Source organism: Cetorhinus maximus, chromosome 36 (assembly GCF_964194155.1).
Source record: "Cetorhinus maximus chromosome 36, sCetMax3.hap1.1, whole genome shotgun sequence".
Lineage (NCBI taxonomy): Eukaryota > Metazoa > Chordata > Chondrichthyes > Lamniformes > Cetorhinidae > Cetorhinus > Cetorhinus maximus.
In genome coordinates, this window is record NC_135914.1 from 6,387,327 (window position 1) to 6,404,857 (window position 17,531).

The following is a 17,531-nucleotide window of genomic DNA, read 5'->3' on the forward strand; positions in this document are numbered from 1 at the left end:
GAAGGGTTACAAGAAATGAGTACATAATGCAACGCATTCCACTGGAATCCACAGAGCACTCAGGTCAATGGACGCATTCCCCGTGTCATACAATGACACTAAGTTTATTTAAAAACACACAGGGATTAGCAAGTGTCTATCTACCATACCCTTAAATCTCTAGTCATCAGAAACATACTCATTCTTTCTTTAGCTTAACTTGATCAGCTTTTATGTGAAAAGGTCATTCCCATCATCTTGTCTCATTCTAAACTTCCCCACTTTTGATCTTGGGTCCTCTGGTGTTGGAACAATTCACTCCAATTAATTTTGTTAATTTTGAAAGTCTCACAAAGTCTCCTTCTTCCTAAAGGAAACAAGTCCAACTTCCTTAAACTTTCTACTTGAGTCAAACTATTTTTTTTTATTTATTCATTCACAAATGTGGGCGTCGCTGGCTAGGCCAGCATTTATTGCCCATTGCCCTTGTGAAGGTGGTCCTGAGCTGCCTTCTTAAACTGCTGCAGTCCCCGTGGTGTAGGTACACCCAAAGTACTGTTAGGGAGGGAGTTCCACGATTTTGACCCAGCGACAATGAAGGAATGGCAATATATTTCCAAGTAAAGATGGTGAGGGGCTTGGAGGAGAACTTCCAGATGGTGGTGTTCCCATGCATCTGCTGCCCTTGCTCTTCTGGGTTGTAGAGGTCGCAAGTTTTAAGGTGCTGTCAAAGGAGCCTTGCTGGGTTCCTGCAGTGCATCTTGTAGATGGTACACACTGCTGCCACTGTGCGACGGTGGTGGAGGGAATGTTGAAGGTGATGGATGGGTACCAGTCAAGCAGGCTGCTTTGTCCTGGATGGTGTCAAGTTTTTTGAGTGTTGTTGGAGCTGTAATCATCCAGGCAAGTCAGGAGTGTGATGGAATACTCCCCATTTGTGCCTTGTGGACAGGCTTTGGGGAGTCAGGAGGTGAGTTACTTGCCACACACTTTCCAGCCTCTGACCTGTTCTTGTAGCCACAGTATTTATATGGTTGGTCCAGTTCAGTTTCTGCTCAATGATAACCCCCAGGATGTTGATAGTAGGGGATTCAGCGATGGTCATGCCATTGAATGTCAATGAGCAATGGTTAGATTCTCCCTTGTTGGAGATGGTCATTGCCTGGCACTTGTGTGGCGTGAATGTTACTTGCCACTTATCATCAGCCCAAGCTTGAATGTTGTCTAGGTCTTGCTGCATAAGGATAGGGAGAGCTTCAGTAACCAAGGAGTTGCAAATGGTGATCATCGTGCAAACATCAGTGAACATCTCCACTTTTGACCTTATGATGGAAGGAAGGTCATTGATGAAGCAGCTGAAGATGGTTGGGCCAAGAACACTACCCTGAGGAACTCCTGGGACTGAGATGATTGGCTTCCAACAACCACAACCATCTTCCTTTGTGCTAGGTATGACTCCAACCTGTGGAGAGTTTGCCCCCTGATCCCCACTGACTTTTGCTAGAGCTTCTTGATGCCACACTCGGTCAAATGCTGCCTTGATGTCAAGATAGTCACTCTCACCTCACTTCTGACAGCAAGAATCATTTTTACTGTTTTCTGTTACGCCTTCTTAAAATCCTCTCTCTGGTTAGGTGACCAGAACTGACTGACAAGCTCCTTTTACAGCCACTATACAACCTCTTTTGATTTGTACCCCGTTCTTGTAACCTATATGTACCTTCGCAAGAGCCAAGCATTGGAGTGATAGCTTCATAGGTTTATCCACTGCAGCCTAGACTTTCATCATCAATGTCCAGGCACTATAGCTTTACCCATCGCATATGTTTCAGGTATTTGACCATGTGGTTCTTACCCAAATTTCACCAGTGTATTCCTGGTGGATGAAGCATTTGCATCTATATGCTGGAGATGAAAAAATCTGGATCTGCAATTGTTAGCTTTCTTTGCTGATTGGCAAAATGCTTGAATATGTGTGTTACTTCCATGCTAATTTTTCTACATTCACACATTGAACTGCAGCTGCCACCGGTTAGCCCCCAGTACCTAAAAGTCTAAGCACACCTGAACGAGTTCTTTTTTCCCCCTTGGTCTATGTGTCATAATAAGGGGTTGAGTGACCTAACTATCGACAGATTTTGAGAATCATCTTCAAGTTTGTGTGTTGTGAAATCTATTTAAATCTTACAGATTTGAAACTATATATCCCTACGTATCTTGCCTTAATAAGCAACAGTTTTTTTTTGGTTAGTTAGGTGTTAAGCTGCATAACTACCTATCATCATATTCAGGAGTCTCCAGTCCTATCAATAGTAATTCCAGGATTTTGGTCAGGAGTTTCCAGTCCTATCAATAGTAATTCCAGGATTTTGGCTTGCCTAATACTCGCTCTCACATCCCCCCCTCCTCCCACTCTACTTATCCAGGCCCAGAGTGCTTAGGCACAAGTTGATAGATCAATGAGGGACCCCAAAGCCTGTGCATGGACACCACTAGGATTTAGTCAGCTGAAAATGTGCTGCTTCTCAGCAGAGAGCAGTTACAATCACTTGTTCAGCCAAGACTGCACTATCCATTAGAGCACTTCCTTGCATGTAATTCTCCCTGCATCTTGGCCAATATTCATCTTTCACTCAACATCACCAAAACAAGTCCTTCGTCCATCAAGAATGCTTCTGAGGAATTTGGTCACGGGGTTCCTGTCCAAATTTCCCTCAAGTGTTTGTGATGGATGAGGCACTTATACCTGGATAGTGAAAGTGTCCTGATTATAGGAGCCATGTGCAAACCAAAATTCATTCACTTTGGGACATTCTGAGAACGTGACATTAAATAAATAAATACTAACATTTTAAAGCAACAACAATGTCCTCTTTAATTTGCTCCATAAGACGAGCAGACCAAGTTCTAAATCTAAAATGATGGAAATTTAATTCCCTCAGGACACTGTACAATTGTGAAAAGAATGCAGCACTACACTGTAGCAGTTACTCACCATGCACTTCTCACACTGAATCATCAGCCCCTCATCTTTGTACAGCCCACAGATGCAGCGAATCACATCATCGTCTTTCTCGTTCCCATTCTCCTTCTCGCCAATGGATGTCTCACTGCTGTCTGCCTCGCTGGCCGTCTCCCCAATGATCTCGTCGATCTGGGCAGAGGCTTCGTGCCGAGCATTGTAGTAGACTTTCCTCAAACGGCAAACGTCTCTGCCAATGGAAGACTTCCTGCCGTAATATTTCTGAGGTGCACAATTACAAAAGTAATACAATGTGGAAATAGGCATGACTCTCATGTTACAGTCAACATTAACTAGGCACTCTGCCAATGGCTCAGCCCAGCAGTGCACTGCCCAATGTGGTATTCATTCACAAGACCACAACCTTGATTCCCAATCTACATGATCTCAGCCAAAGCAATGATCTGGGAAGCCTTTGGGTTTGCCAGCTGGGAGAGAGGTACAAACAGGGTTCTCAATGAGTGAGGACAGGATCAGGCTCAGCTGCAACATCCCCAGTGGTTGAACTGCTTGCCAGGGTAAGAAGAGCGGACATTTGAGCCTGTTCCAATGGAACTGCACTCCAGCAAGATTCAGGGAAGGAAGAAAACTGCAAGGAGAGGAATGATGTTGGGACAGGAAGATCTCAGCCAGTACCATTTTGCAAGATCCCAAGAATATTTCCCTATCTTCAATAGCACTATGCGAGCATGTCGGAACCCGTGTGCACTCGCAACACCATTTAACAATTTCCCACCCGGAATTGATGAACTCTCAGGCTGGATCAAAAGCTGCCAGAAGCAGGAGGGCGAGACACACCGTTTGGGGCTGAGCAAATGGAACTTTACTCTTCATCTATCCATATGGTACCTGACCTGGGAGTACTGAAAAAAAAGGGGATTTGAAAAAGCAAGTGTTCCATTTGCAGCACTGACATCTGTCCTGGAGCAGACATTTAATTAAATAAAAAGACCAGAAAATCGCAAGCCCCCCTCAACCGGTTCACGAACGTCAATGACCCCTGTGAACTGACCATGCGGCTGATAGTGCTGGCACGGTTCCAGGCCTGCAAACTCCACAGCATTTACCTGGCATCTCATTATCACAGCCCAAGGCCAAAACATATGGTCAATTACCTTGCGTGCTGGGCCCACACCTGCTCCCAATTGTGGTTAATGAGCTACCCAAATTAACCTGAAAACAAGTACACTGTCAAAAGAATGCGCAGAAACATGAAAGGTCATTAGGACTAACCAGCCTGTCCCCTTTTGGATCCACCATAGCCCAGCTTTCTCCCCAAACTCTTCAACTTACCAACTTGCCCATAACCCTTAGCCTCCAGCCACACAATTTCTCATATTACTTCAACTCCAGAAGATCACATTCAATAATTGTCAATCCCTTCTATCTCTAGAAGGTTATTACCTCTATACAGTGGTTCCCCACTAATTTATTCTCCATGCTTTCTCTTGAAGGTCAAGACAGCATCAGGAGACTATTTTGTTCAAGCACCATTTCCTTACCCAATATCCAGCCACTGGACATTGATCTGGAGTAGGAACCCCGGCTGATTTTCCCTTTTCCTAACACAGGGGCACTGAAACCAACCAGAGCATCCTTACCACTGGCCTGGAGAAGATCAGCTAATTCTGACTGGGGGATGGAGTGTGGAATCTCCTGACCTGTGCCACACCAGGCACTGCATTTACCCACTGTGCCACCATCTGCCAGACTGCTTCTTAAGGCTACATTTCAAGTGCACTTTTCAATGAGATACTTCTGCAGCCTGAATACAATTATGATGTGGGAATTCAGATTGGAAGGGCTCCTGACCAACAAGACATTAATCTATGGGATGTACTCACAGATGAGGTTGGTGGAACACATGAAAATATTCTTAACTCTTCAAGCTAGTTTGGTGGGTTTAGAAAGATAGAAAGCAAGTGAATCATGAAGATGCACAGTCTGGATATAGTGCAGTAAAGTATCTCACCACCTGAATCACAAAAAGCTAACATACAAGTTCAGCAACTAAACGGGAAGCAAATGGAATGTTGGCCTTTATTTCAAAGGGAATGGAGTATAAAAATAGGGAAGTCTTGTTAAAACTATACAAGGCACTAGTTAGACCACACCTTGAATATTGTGAACAGTTTTGGTCCCCTTATCCAAGGAAAGATATACTGGCATTGGAGGCAGTCCAGAGTAGGTTCATTAGGTTGATCCTGGGTATGGAGGGATTTTCTTATGAGGAGAGGTTGAGTAGGCTGGGCCTGTACTCATTGGAGTTTAGAAGAACGAGAGGTGACCTTATTGAAACATATAAGATTCTTAGAGGGCTTAACAGGGTAGATGCTGAGAGGTGGTTTCCCCTTGTGGGAGAGTCTAAGACCAGAGGACATAATCTCACAGTAAAGGATCGCTCATTTAAGACAGAGACGAGGAGGAATTTCTTCTCTCAGAGGGTAGCGAATCTGTGGAATTATTTACTGCAGAGGGCTGTAGAGGCTGGGTCGTTAAGTATATTCAAGGCTGAGATAGACAGATTTTTAATCAGTAAGGGAATCAAGGGTTATGGGGAAAAGGCAGGAAAGTGGAGTTGAGGATTATCAGATCAGCAATGATCTCATTGAATGGCAGAGCAGACTCAATAGGCCGAATGGTCCACTTCTGCTCCTACGTCTTATGGTCACTTCCCAATAAAGGTTGCCCTTTCTCACAAACCAAGGTAAAGAACTGAGAACTCAGAATCTACTTACTCACCTCAGCATTCCTGAAGACTTTCAGCATGTCCGCATCAAAGGCTTCTACAGTCTTATAATGGCCCGTGAGGATCTGTTTCTCGATACTGGTGAGGTCAATCGGGTCTGTAATCTTCTCATAGTAATCTGATTTTCTAAGTAAAAATTGGAAATAAAGTCCTTAATGAGCAAATTAAGAACCTAAACAAGGATCTGCAGTCAAAGCAGCTCTGTGATTTGTCAGGGGGAGGGGCTCAACAGTCAAAGCAGCTCTGTGATTTGCCAGGGGGAGGGGCTCAACAGTCAAAGCAGCTCTGTGATTTGCCAGGGGGAGGGGCTCAACAGTCAAAGCAGCTGTGATTTGCCAGGGGGAGGGGCTCAACAGTCAAAGCAGCTCTGTGATTTGCCAGGGGGAGGGGCTCAACAGTCAAAGCAGCTCTGTGATTTGCCAGGGGGAGGGGCTCAACAGTCAAAGCAGCTGTGATTTGCCAGGGGGAGGGGCTCAACAGTCAAAGCAGCTCTGTGATTTGCCAGAGGGGGAGGGGCTCAACAGTCAAAGCAGCTCTGCGATTTGCCAGAGGGGGAGGGGCTCAACAGTCAAAGCAGCTCTGTGATTTGCCAGAGGGGGAAGGGCTCAACAGTCAAAGCAGCTCTGTGATTTGCCAGGGGGAGGGGCTCAACAGTCAAAGCAGCTCTGTGATTTGCCAGAGGGAGGGGCTCGACAGAACAAGCCATGTAAGGTTGTCTACTGAGTGGGCTTGTATGTTGCACCATTGGGGGATCTCCTGTGGATAACACCCACACAGTGTGCCAGGCAGAACTGCAGCTCTGGCCCATGACCATAAGCTAAGGGATCGAGCACTGTATAATGAAAGCAATGTGAATTGAGTATTGAAGATGAAACTTCCAGGATGCTACAAAGCTTCCATGATCATGAATCAGGATACCAGTGTCACAGGGGTTGATACTTGTCAATTGTCAACTGGTTTGAGGGGTCACAGAGCAGCATTAGCAGAGGGTGCCTTTCCTGTCCTCTCCAAGTCACAAAAATAAAGAAAAACATACCCTAAACAGAAAATAGAATCTTTGGAGGAATAATTAAAAAACAATTCTTAAGGACAAGAAATGCTTGACGATGGTTTCAAGATGGTAACAGAGGACACACTTTACACGACTTAAGGTGAATGGCAAAAGATGCAATGGTGACATCAAGAAAGAAGCTTGTTTTTTATGTGAGTGGTTAGGATCTGGAACGCACTGAGTGTGGTGGTGGTGGAAGATTCAGTCGTGACCTTGAAAAGGGAATTGGATAATTAGCTGGAGAAAAACAAAATTGCCAGGAAAAGGCAGGCAAGTGAAACAAGGTGAGTTGCACATGTAGAGCGCTGTCAAGAAGACGACAGGCCGAATGGCCTCCTCCTGTGCTGCAACCATTCTTTGCCTCTCCTCCAAGCAGTGCTTCACCTGTCAGATTTTGACTCCTTGGCCAGTTCCCAACAGGTAAAAACTTTACTGACCAGTAAGTTTTACCCTCTCATATTCTCCTTTGCTTCCTGAATGCAATTCTCTCTTTGCGGTACTGTTTCATGGGCTCAATGTGCTCTCTGGTACCTCACCCAAATGGCTATTCTTTATATTTGAACAGTCACAGGGAGCACCTTTGCATTATTCAAAAGCGAGGGGGAACAGCTGCTGAGCTACATTCTGTTCTCACTCAATACCCTGAAATATATCCTTTCAGCATGGCTCAATGGAGCATAATCAGAGGCAGGAAACCTTGGTGACTTTCACCTCCAGGCTAATTGCAGCAGCCCTAATGCCTCGATGGAGGCTGGACACTGAGCCTTCCTGTATTACTTAGCCACTCACTGCCTTAATGGTCTGCACCACTGGGGGAACTTACAAGCTTTTAATAATGAGACCTTGCTGTAATACACCCTCCTCACCCCTCACTTGCTGGGCTATAGTAGTGTAATGATTATGTCACAGGACTAGCAACCCAGAGGCTTGGGCTAATAATCCAGAGACTACAAACTTAAACCCCATTAAACAGCAGCTTGAGAATTGCAATCTGGAAATAAAGCACGAGTTTTGGTGAGTCACCATCAAGCTATTTGTACCGTACAAATACTTCACTCTGGGGGTTCTTCTCCCTCAAAAAGAGGGGTGGCCTGATAGAGGTCTTCAAAATTATGAAGGGGTTTAATCGGAGTAGACACAGAGAAGATGTTTCCACTTGTGCAGGAGACCAAAACAAGGGCGATTAATACATAGTAGTCACTAATAAATCCAATCGGGAATTCAGAAGAAACTTCTTTACCCAGAGAGTGGGGAGAATGTTGAACTCACTCCCATAGGGAGTGGTTGAGGTGAATCGCAGAGATGCATTGAAGGGGGAAGGTAGATGAGAGTGAAGGGAATAGGAGGATATGCTGATAGGGTGAGATGAAAAGGGGTGAAAGGAGGCTTCTGTGGAGCATAGTCAGCAGCATGAACCAGCTGGGCTGAATGGCCTGCTTCTGTGCTGTAAACAGTTATTTATTCTTATTTTAATGCAGGATTTAACATGTTAAATGTTCTGATGGTAATAAGCAGAGTGCCACTTTGAGGCTAAGATTTTCCGTTCTGGAATAAAGGGAATGATTCTAATCAAAATTAACTAGAACACGAGTATTAGGTTTGACAGTGAAAATATTTCTCAAAAATGTTACATTCAACAGATTGCCTCAACTTTTCATTGAACTCTGCTGTAGCAAACACCTACTTATAGGAAAAGCAATTAGCAGGTCCCACGGTATCCATCACTGATTAGTTTAATACTGTCTTACAGGAAGTGCACAGTGCCAAGCTTCACAGATGTGAGCACTTAGGCAACAATCGCACGACAGGATCAAACAGCTGTGGGGGGATTGTTCTTTTTCCCCAGGAGTCTGAGAGAAATCCAGGTGAAAGAGAGAGGCCCAGAGCGCAGGACACCAGCAAAGTGAAACCAGGTGAAAGGATGAGGTAAGTGTGGAAGAAAGATCGAACTTGGGACTTATTTAGCACCTTGTCACATCCTTGGACTTACCCAAGTGTTTCGTTACCATTGAATTACTTTCTCAAGTGTAGTCAACTTTACATTGTCAGTTTAGAGTTTTGGGGGGGGGTGGCACTTGAGGGAGGATTGAAAGGGAAATGTACAGAAAGCGAGAACCCACAATATTTGTTGTGCATAGGCTCTGGAAGGTGAGAGACTGATAGGTCCTTTCTCAATGTGGATTTATGTTTTTGATGAGATTCTTTTCTTTAGGGGTCTGGGACTCTAACTTGGAGGCTCGATACTCTGCTACTCAAGCTACAATCAGCATTTTTAACATGGCTGCTCTTCAAACTGGGAAAATATATAGAAAACTTCAAAATATTTGTTAATTTTCTAATTTCTTCACCTCCTTTCCTGAAGGGTTTGGGTCAATGGGGACTGGATACCTCATCAACTTTCTGTATGATCCTAGACAAGTGAGGAGATGAGGGGAGCTGAAAAGGCAGGGGCTGGGCAATCACAAGTGAGCACATGAAATCCTCAGGGAACACGCACACACGTGCTGACACACGCACGTGCCTACACACCCACCCGCTGACACACACGCTTCCTTACTCTGGGGCATCTGGACCATTTGTATTGCCCTGAGATCGACTAACTCATCACAGGTCACAACCGAACCACAATACAGGCAGGCACAGTTTAATGTCACATGTGAACCACGATAAAAGCAGATGGTGCCTCAGTTTAATATTGCACCTGAACAATATAGGCAAACTGGACAGGAGGTTCGTGTCACACATGAACCAAAATACACACAGGCCGGACCGCAGCTTCATGTCACACCTGTAGCACAATACAGGCAGACCACACCTCAGTTTCATGTCACACCTGAACCTCAATACAAGCACACCTGGACCAAAATACAGGTAGAAACAGCTTAATTTGATACTTGAAGCACAATATAGGCAGACTGTACCTCAGTTTAGTGCGACACCTGAAGCACAATACAGGCAGACAGCATCACAGTTTGCCACACCTAAACCACAATACAAGCAGACTGTACCTCAGTTTAATATGACACCTGAACCACAATACCAGGAGACGAAGATATGAATTAGGAGTAGGAGTAGGCCATTAGGCCCCTCGAGCCTGCTCCATCATTCAATAAGATCATGACTGATCTTATTGTGGCCTCAATTCCACATTCCGCCTACCCCCGATATCCTCTGGCTCGTGTTAGTCAGGGGTCTACCTGCCTCTGCCGTAAACATATTCAATGACCCAGCCTCCACCATTTTCCAGGGAAGAAAGTTCCAAAGATTCATGACACACAAAAAATTTCTTCTCATCTCAATTTTAAATGGGAGACCCCTTATTTTTAAACTGGATCCCCTAGTTCTAGTCTCTCCTACAAGGGAAAACATCTTTTCAGTATCCACCCTGTCAAGTCCCCTCAGGATCTTATGTGCTTCAATAAGATCACCTCTCATTCTTCCAAACTCCAATGGATACAGGCCCAGCCTGTCCAACCTTTCCTCATGAGATAACCCCCACATCACAGGTATCAGTCGAGTGAACTTTCTCTGAACTGCTTCTAATGTACTCATATCCTTTCTTAAATAAGGTGACCAAAACTGTACACAGTACCCAAGATGTGGTCTCACCAAGGCCCTATACAGCTGCAGCAAAACATCTTTTATATTCCATTCCCCTTGCAATAAACGATAACATTCCATTTGCCTTCCTAATCACATGCTGTACCTGCATACTAACTTTTCCTGATTCATGTACCAGGACACCCAGATCCCTCTGTACCTCAAGAGTTCTGCAGTCTCTCCCCTGAACCACAATACAGGCAGACCATACCTCAGATTAATGTTATACCTGGACCACAATACAGGCAGTCAATAGCTCAGTTTAATGTTATAACTAAACCAAAATACAGGCAGTCCATGCCTCAGTTTAATGCAGCACCTGAACCACAATACAGGCAGTCCATACCTCAGGTTAATGTTATACCTAACAGGGGAGAGAATCCAACATCTTCTGTTCTGAATGCCTCAGTTTCATGATGACACTAAGATTGGTGGCACAGTAAGTAGTGCAGACAGGAACATAAAAATACAGAGACATTGAGTGGGCAGAACTGTGGCAGATGGATTTCAATGCAGGTGAGGGTGATGTCATCCACCTTGGACCAAAAAAGGGATAGAGCCAAGTATTTTTTTTTATCTGATGAAAAGTTAAGAACAGCCAAGATCCAAAGAGATTTAGAAGCCCATGTACTCAGATCACTCAAATGTAGTCGTCCAGGACAAACAAAATCAAAAAGGATAATGGAACATTAGCTTTTATAACTAGAGAGCTGGAACATAAAGGAGAGGATGTTTACTACAGTGATATAAAGCCCTGGTTAGACCACATCTGTAGTACCATGTACAGTTCTGGGCATCACACTTCAGAGAAGATAAAATGGCCCTGGAGGGAGCTCAGCAGAGATTCACCAACAGTTATCAGGGCTCCAAGGATTAATTTATGAGAAGATTTTACATGAATGAGGCTTGTGTTCCTGAGGATATCGATGGTTAATGGGTGATTTGATTGAGGTTCTTACGAGTTTGAACAACAATGATCAGGTAGAGAGAGAATTTTTTTCCATTGGTAGGGGGAGCCTAGGACAAGGGGACAGAAACTTAAAACCGGAGCCAGGCCATTCAGGAGAGAAGTTCGGAAACATTTCTACATGGAAAGGGAGGTAGAAGGGTGGAACACTCTCTCCCACAAAAAGCAGATGATGTTAGCTCAATCTCATTTTAAATCTGAGATCAACAAGTGATTGCTAGCCAGGGGTACTTGGGGAAACAGAGCCATGGCGGACAGATCAGCCAGGATCTCACTGAATGGCGGAACCAGCTCGAGGGGTTGAATGGCCTCCTCCTGTTCTTATAATTTAGAAAATCCTGTGGCACTCCTTCAGTGACCTTTATTGCCCATCTGGAAAACGACACTCGAGTGATGCAACAAACAAATAGCTTACTTTTTCCTTGATGGCAGATTGAGTAGGGGTGTGGCCAGTGCTTGTTCCGATGAATCTAAAGACATTTTGAAAAAAAGCATACATTAAAAAAGCCCGAAGAGTTAATTAAAACAATGACCTGCAGAATTATTGAATCAGGACTGTAGCAGGTCATAGATATCAAGTACTTATTAATTATGTGTACTATTAAAGACAGATATTAATACAAATATATACTAGTTCGTGTCCTTCTCCCCTGATTATTGGGAAAATACTGATTAAAAATGAAAAGGATAGATGAACAGATATCATTTATATAAAAAAGGTCAACTCATTGAATTGTCATCAACTTACAGTAGCCTCTTGCAAATGTGAACACACTGACATTTACTGGCAGTGCAAGGGTTAAATTATGAGGACAGGTTGCACAGGCTATATTTGTATTTACCTGAGTATAACAGATTAAGGGATGACTTGATCGAGGTGGTTAAAGTGGTTAAAATGATTAAAGGATTTGAAGGGGTAAGCTGGAGAGAAGCTATTTCTTCTGGCAGGGGTGGGGGGAATCTGGGACAAGGGGGCATCACCTTCAAATGAGAGCCAGGCCATTCAGGGCTGATGTCAGGAAGCACTTCTTCACACAAAGGGGAGTGGAAATCTGGGATGCTCTCCCCCAAAAGGTTACTGAGGCTGGGGGGGTCAATTAAAAATGTTAATTCTGAGTTACAGATTTTTGTTGGGAAAGGGTATTAAGGGTTACAGAACTGAGGTAGGTAAATGGAGTTACGATACACGATCAGTCATGATTAAATTGAAAGGAGGAGCGGGCGAGGAAGGATGGACTCCTCCCTCCTGCTCCTATTTCCACCAGTGCTGTTGGACCCCACTTTCAGGTATATACCTTTGTACGAAATGATTGTATCGGAGATGTCTTTGAAGATCTGAGCCAGACGTGCAGTGCGTGCCACCTCGATGTTCTCCTCTGCTGCGGCTAGCCTCCGGGTTCTGACCGAACGGGATGTTTGGAGTGCTGAAAACTGGGTCATGAAAACATCTGTAACAAAGGGAAGGAAAAATAAGTGATGGTGTTACATGGCACTGCGCTCCTTCACCACGTGAAGCTGCCCAATTCTGCTGATTAATGAGAAAGCCAGCCTGTGAGTAGTGTGTCAAACCCTGGTGCACAGTATGCAGAAATCAGAACCAGATTTCACTCACTTATTGACCCAGCGCTTGGAATTACTGCTCCTGCTTTGATTTTTTTGAAACAGGCATTGCTGAAGAAGATGGATGTGCCAAATAGGTAGGTTTGATTCACAATTAGATGCTTTAAAAATGGGAGGAATGAATCAGTGATCTTGAAAGTATAACAAGCTATTTAACTGGGAGGACTAGACGGCATGTACAGAATTCACAAGCCTCGAGCAAAAGTTGAGATGAGAACTAGCTCCTTACAACCCTGCCTCTGCTCTGAAGGAACGTCTTGAACAGCTCTCAACTCAATAAAACTATGAGATGTAAAGCCCCTTGATGTGCTGCCCATATCACCTCGATCTCTTTTTTTATTCGCTCATGGGATGTGGGCGTCGCTGGCTAGGCCAACATTTATTGTCCATCCCTAATTAATAACAAATGGCATTTAAGAGTCAACCACATTACTGTGGGTCTGGAGTCACATGTAGGCCAGACCGGGTAAGGACAGCAGATTTCCTTCCCCAAAGTGAACCAGGTGGGTTTTTAGAACAACTGGCAATGGTTTCAGATTTTTATTGAATTAAAATTTCATCATCTGCCGTGATGGGATTCGAACCCGAGTCCCCAAGCATTACCCTAGGTCTCTGGAATACTAGTCCAGTGACAATACCACTACGCCATCGCCTCCCTCTACTCATCCTCTTCTGCATGACCAAGAAAAAGCTTGTTGCCTCTCTCATTTGGCCTGATAAAGGCGTAATTTGTAGAGGGGCAAAGTAAGGATGACTTAATAAAATAGAGCTGAATATCTGTTCAAAGCACATTTATGGACATGAAAGAGGCACACATTTGTAGCTGGACCTGCCATGCAATTACAGGTGTTAGAATAGATCTGATATGAAATCAATATAGGCTCTTAAGTGGGAGGATAAACATACCTCCTGTCTATAACTGCTTCATCTATCATAGCACATATGGGCAGAGCTTTTATCAATGCCTGATCAATGGTAATACTGATGTCCATTTCCACCAAAACTCCAATCCCTGGGTGCATGGTGCCCCTGTAAAGCCTCACCAGGTGCAGGAGCCATTCTGCTTTAATCCAGATCACAGTTTACTCCCTTGCTTTATCATTATAGAGTCACTAACCACCCCCCACAACACCCTCCACCTTCTTTATACTTTCTTTTTCAGTCCCCTCCAAATTCGTTTTACCCACTTAATGCCCATCCGATTGATTTATTTAATTCCTTCCCTGGTAGTGAGCTTCGAAAGCAAGGCTGGTACTTATTCTCATCCCTAAATTGCATGCCAGGCCAGTGGGCAGTTAAGAGACAATTACATTGGTGTGGGACTGAGTAAGGACTCATTTCCTTAGGTAATAGGTTCGTGACCACTTTTACCAATATCAGGATTTTAAAAATATCTAGATTGATTTTTTTTAAAAAAAAGAGCGAATTGAAAATCTCAATCTCCCATAATGGGATATGAACTCACTCTCTGGATTACTAATCCAGTAACATAACCGTTAGACTACTGTTCATGGGTTTGCAAAGTCCTTGGAGACATTCTCTTACTTAAAGCGCACAATATAAATGCTCTTAACGTAGCAGGAGAATTGCCAAGCCTGGAACTGGGATAAGTAGGGTGAGGGGCGGTGCCAAGGGTGAGTGGGAGGAAACTATCGCATTCGGATGGGCAAAGTCTGTCAGGTGTTTTTTCACCAGGTGGCATCATTACACTCTACGTCACCCAATAGTTCAGAGCAAAACGTGTGTAATTAACCCAAAACTCACTTCATAACTGCTATCTTGTCTTACATTGTTTTCACAAAAAAAAAATGACTCTCAAACTCAGCTCCGGAAACTCGTATTCTGAGGCTGTGTTCATATTAAGCATTATTATTCACTAACCCTCCACATCAAGTCTCCAGGGGAATTCATCATGATAGCATCCCCTCTGTGCTCCACAGAGAGGGTAAGAGGAATCACACAACTGTGATTGGATTATTGTGTTTGGGGAGACAGTGGTGTAGTGGTAACATCACTGGACCAGTAACCCAGAGGACATGGGTTCAAATCCCACCACAGCAGTTGGTGGAATTTAAATTCAATTAATAAAATCTGGAATATAAAAGCTAGTGACCATGAAACTATTGTCGATTGTTATAAAAACCCATCTGGTTCACTGATGCCCTTAAGGGAAGGAAATCAGCTGTCCTTACCTGGTCTGGCCTACGTGTGACTGCAGACCCACAGCAATGTGGTTGACTCTTAACTGCCCTCTGAAATGGGCCAGCACCCACTCAGTTCAAGGGCAATTAGGGAAGGGCAACAAATGCTGGGTTTGCCAGCAATGCCCACACCTCAAAAAAGGCTAAAGAAAAAGAATTCATACTGTGCTGTCACACATGGATGACAGCTACTCTCAGCAAAACAGTGCAAACACACGGTAGTGAAATTGACATTCGCTTACAAACACAAACATTAACTCATTTTATCAGAAAAACCAAACAGGTGATTTTGAAGAGTGACCAGGGGACAAGGCCAGTCCCGGCAGATGAGGTTGACATTTACCATCTGTAAGTAAGGGAGTTTTATTGTGCATATTATTTATGCTTTACCTAATCTGAGGGGTACTTGATGTTTCAGCTGGGAGCCAAGAGTAGAAAACTGGTCAATTCCTTAGCAGCAATTTCACCAGGGGGTTTCTAACACCTATTGTGCTGAAGGTTCAGGAGCAAAGTGATGGAAATTGCAGGCACTGCCCCCTCCACCCAGCATCAGCATCAAGTGCATTCTGTACAGAGTAATCTCATCTGCCTCAGTGGCCCATCTCAACTCTCAGGAGCAGTTTAGTATTGTGGGTCCATTCCCATTAGCAACCCCTAAATTCGTTGTCGGACCAGCACCCCAAGCTAAATGAGATTTGCATCACATGAGTAAGTGCTGGATTTTAACACAGGTCCAGAGATGTAAAGTCAGTGTCTGCCCATTGCGACTCTCAACACCAGGGCTAGCCTCTTTGTTCAATACAAGAACACAAACTAAAACAACGCATGGATACCATCGTCAACCAAGAAAGTCTCTACTCTCTCATTGCCCCCCTCACCAAGAAAACTCATTCTTTCTCTGTACCAGATTTGATGTTGCCATCGTCTCGGCAAATGCCGTTCCAGCGGGTGTACAGTGACACAGACTGACTGTTGTCATTCTCCTGCTTTGCCTCCTCCTGTTTCTGCCGCATCTTCTCCCAGTTTCGGACTAGAAACACATGATGCTTCAGCACAAAATTCCTATTAAGATGGAAAGCCAAGACAAAATGAAAAGCCAACTTTGAAAACAGTGCCCAAGCCCCACCCACCTAAAAAAATAAACAACCAGTCAAGTGTGGCTCTCAAAGTATACCTATGACATGTTAAAATAAGTAATTACACTGAGAGGGCAGTGGGACATTACGTGTTCATTCATCTTAACGTTGTTTTGTGGGGTCTTGCTGTGCAAAAAAAAAACACTGTGCTTCAGCATAATTACTGTGTTGGGCTTCCCCCCTCCCACAGCCAACAATGGATTGAGCCCTGAACATACTTCCCCAATCCAAAACGGAGTAAAAAATAATCTTCCATCCCTCTCCTTCCAACAGATTTTCAGGCTGCCTCCAGCATTTAGATTCTTTTGTACTGATCTGTACACTGGTTTCAATTCAGAAATAAAACACCATCTTCCTCACATCAGGGGGAATGACACAGTAATGGTGGAATAAAAGTCAGCGACCAATTTTAAAAGGTGCGCTTTCCTTGCCACTCCTTCAATCCTTTCTCCTCCCCTGAATGCACTGCCTCTATCTGGGCTGTGGGTAATGCATGCCCTCCAGTCATTCTCCAAAGCAGCTGTTGAATCATTCTTAGACCTGGTCGAGAGTATCAGGGTATTTGACAAGGAGACAAACACACTTAATTCAAGTCAAACTCTGTGCCCTTCTGAAGTCCACTCAAGTACTACCTGACAGATATCCCTGGATTGAAATCAGCAGCGAGGACCCCGAATAATCTTCCCCTCCCTAAATCGGCTGGGATCAGCACAGATAATGCATCAAATCTAGGAATTCTCTTAATCAGCTGAGCCACTAGGATTGCTAAACAAGCACCCTAACATTCTGAGGTAACTCTTTCGAGTTATCAACAGTCACAGATTATAACTCTTTCGAGTACATTCACAGTTCTTGGTTCCCGGGAGTGGGACATGAACCCACAACCCTCTGATTCAAAGGCGAGGGTGCTATGAACTGAGCCACAGCTGACACCTCGTTATTCTGAGGTAACATATAAAGATTGAGCCAGGATCCTAATTGCACTGAGCCTTAACTTAGCATAATGAACGGCTGGAAATAGAACATTAACCAAAAGATACAGCCGAAATCTGAAACAGCTCTAACAACAAACAAGTCAAGTTTAATTAACAAAGAAAATGGATACTGCTTAATTGCATTCTGTACATATATACTTCTACATTTTATAAATCTGTGCATATTTATTTAAGCTTGGACAAAATCTCCTCCAGACAGGATTAATTTGTA

At 44.0% G+C, this 17,531-nt stretch overlaps 1 protein-coding gene across 1 annotated transcript in view; it reads right to left on the reverse strand.

Moving 5' to 3' along the window:
• The window catches only part of ash1l (ash1 (absent, small, or homeotic)-like (Drosophila)), a 215,825-nt gene that overhangs the window by 19,921 nt on the left and 178,373 nt on the right, over nucleotides 1-17,531 (reverse strand). The window contains exons 16-20 of the mRNA XM_078534088.1: nucleotides 16,094-16,251; nucleotides 12,664-12,816; nucleotides 11,784-11,838; nucleotides 5,744-5,876; nucleotides 2,975-3,223 (exon numbers count right to left, since the gene is read on the reverse strand). Coding sequence (XP_078390214.1) covers nucleotides 2,975-3,223; nucleotides 5,744-5,876; nucleotides 11,784-11,838; nucleotides 12,664-12,816; nucleotides 16,094-16,251 — 748 coding nt within the window. The remainder of the gene's footprint in view (nucleotides 1-2,974; nucleotides 3,224-5,743; nucleotides 5,877-11,783; nucleotides 11,839-12,663; nucleotides 12,817-16,093; nucleotides 16,252-17,531) is intronic.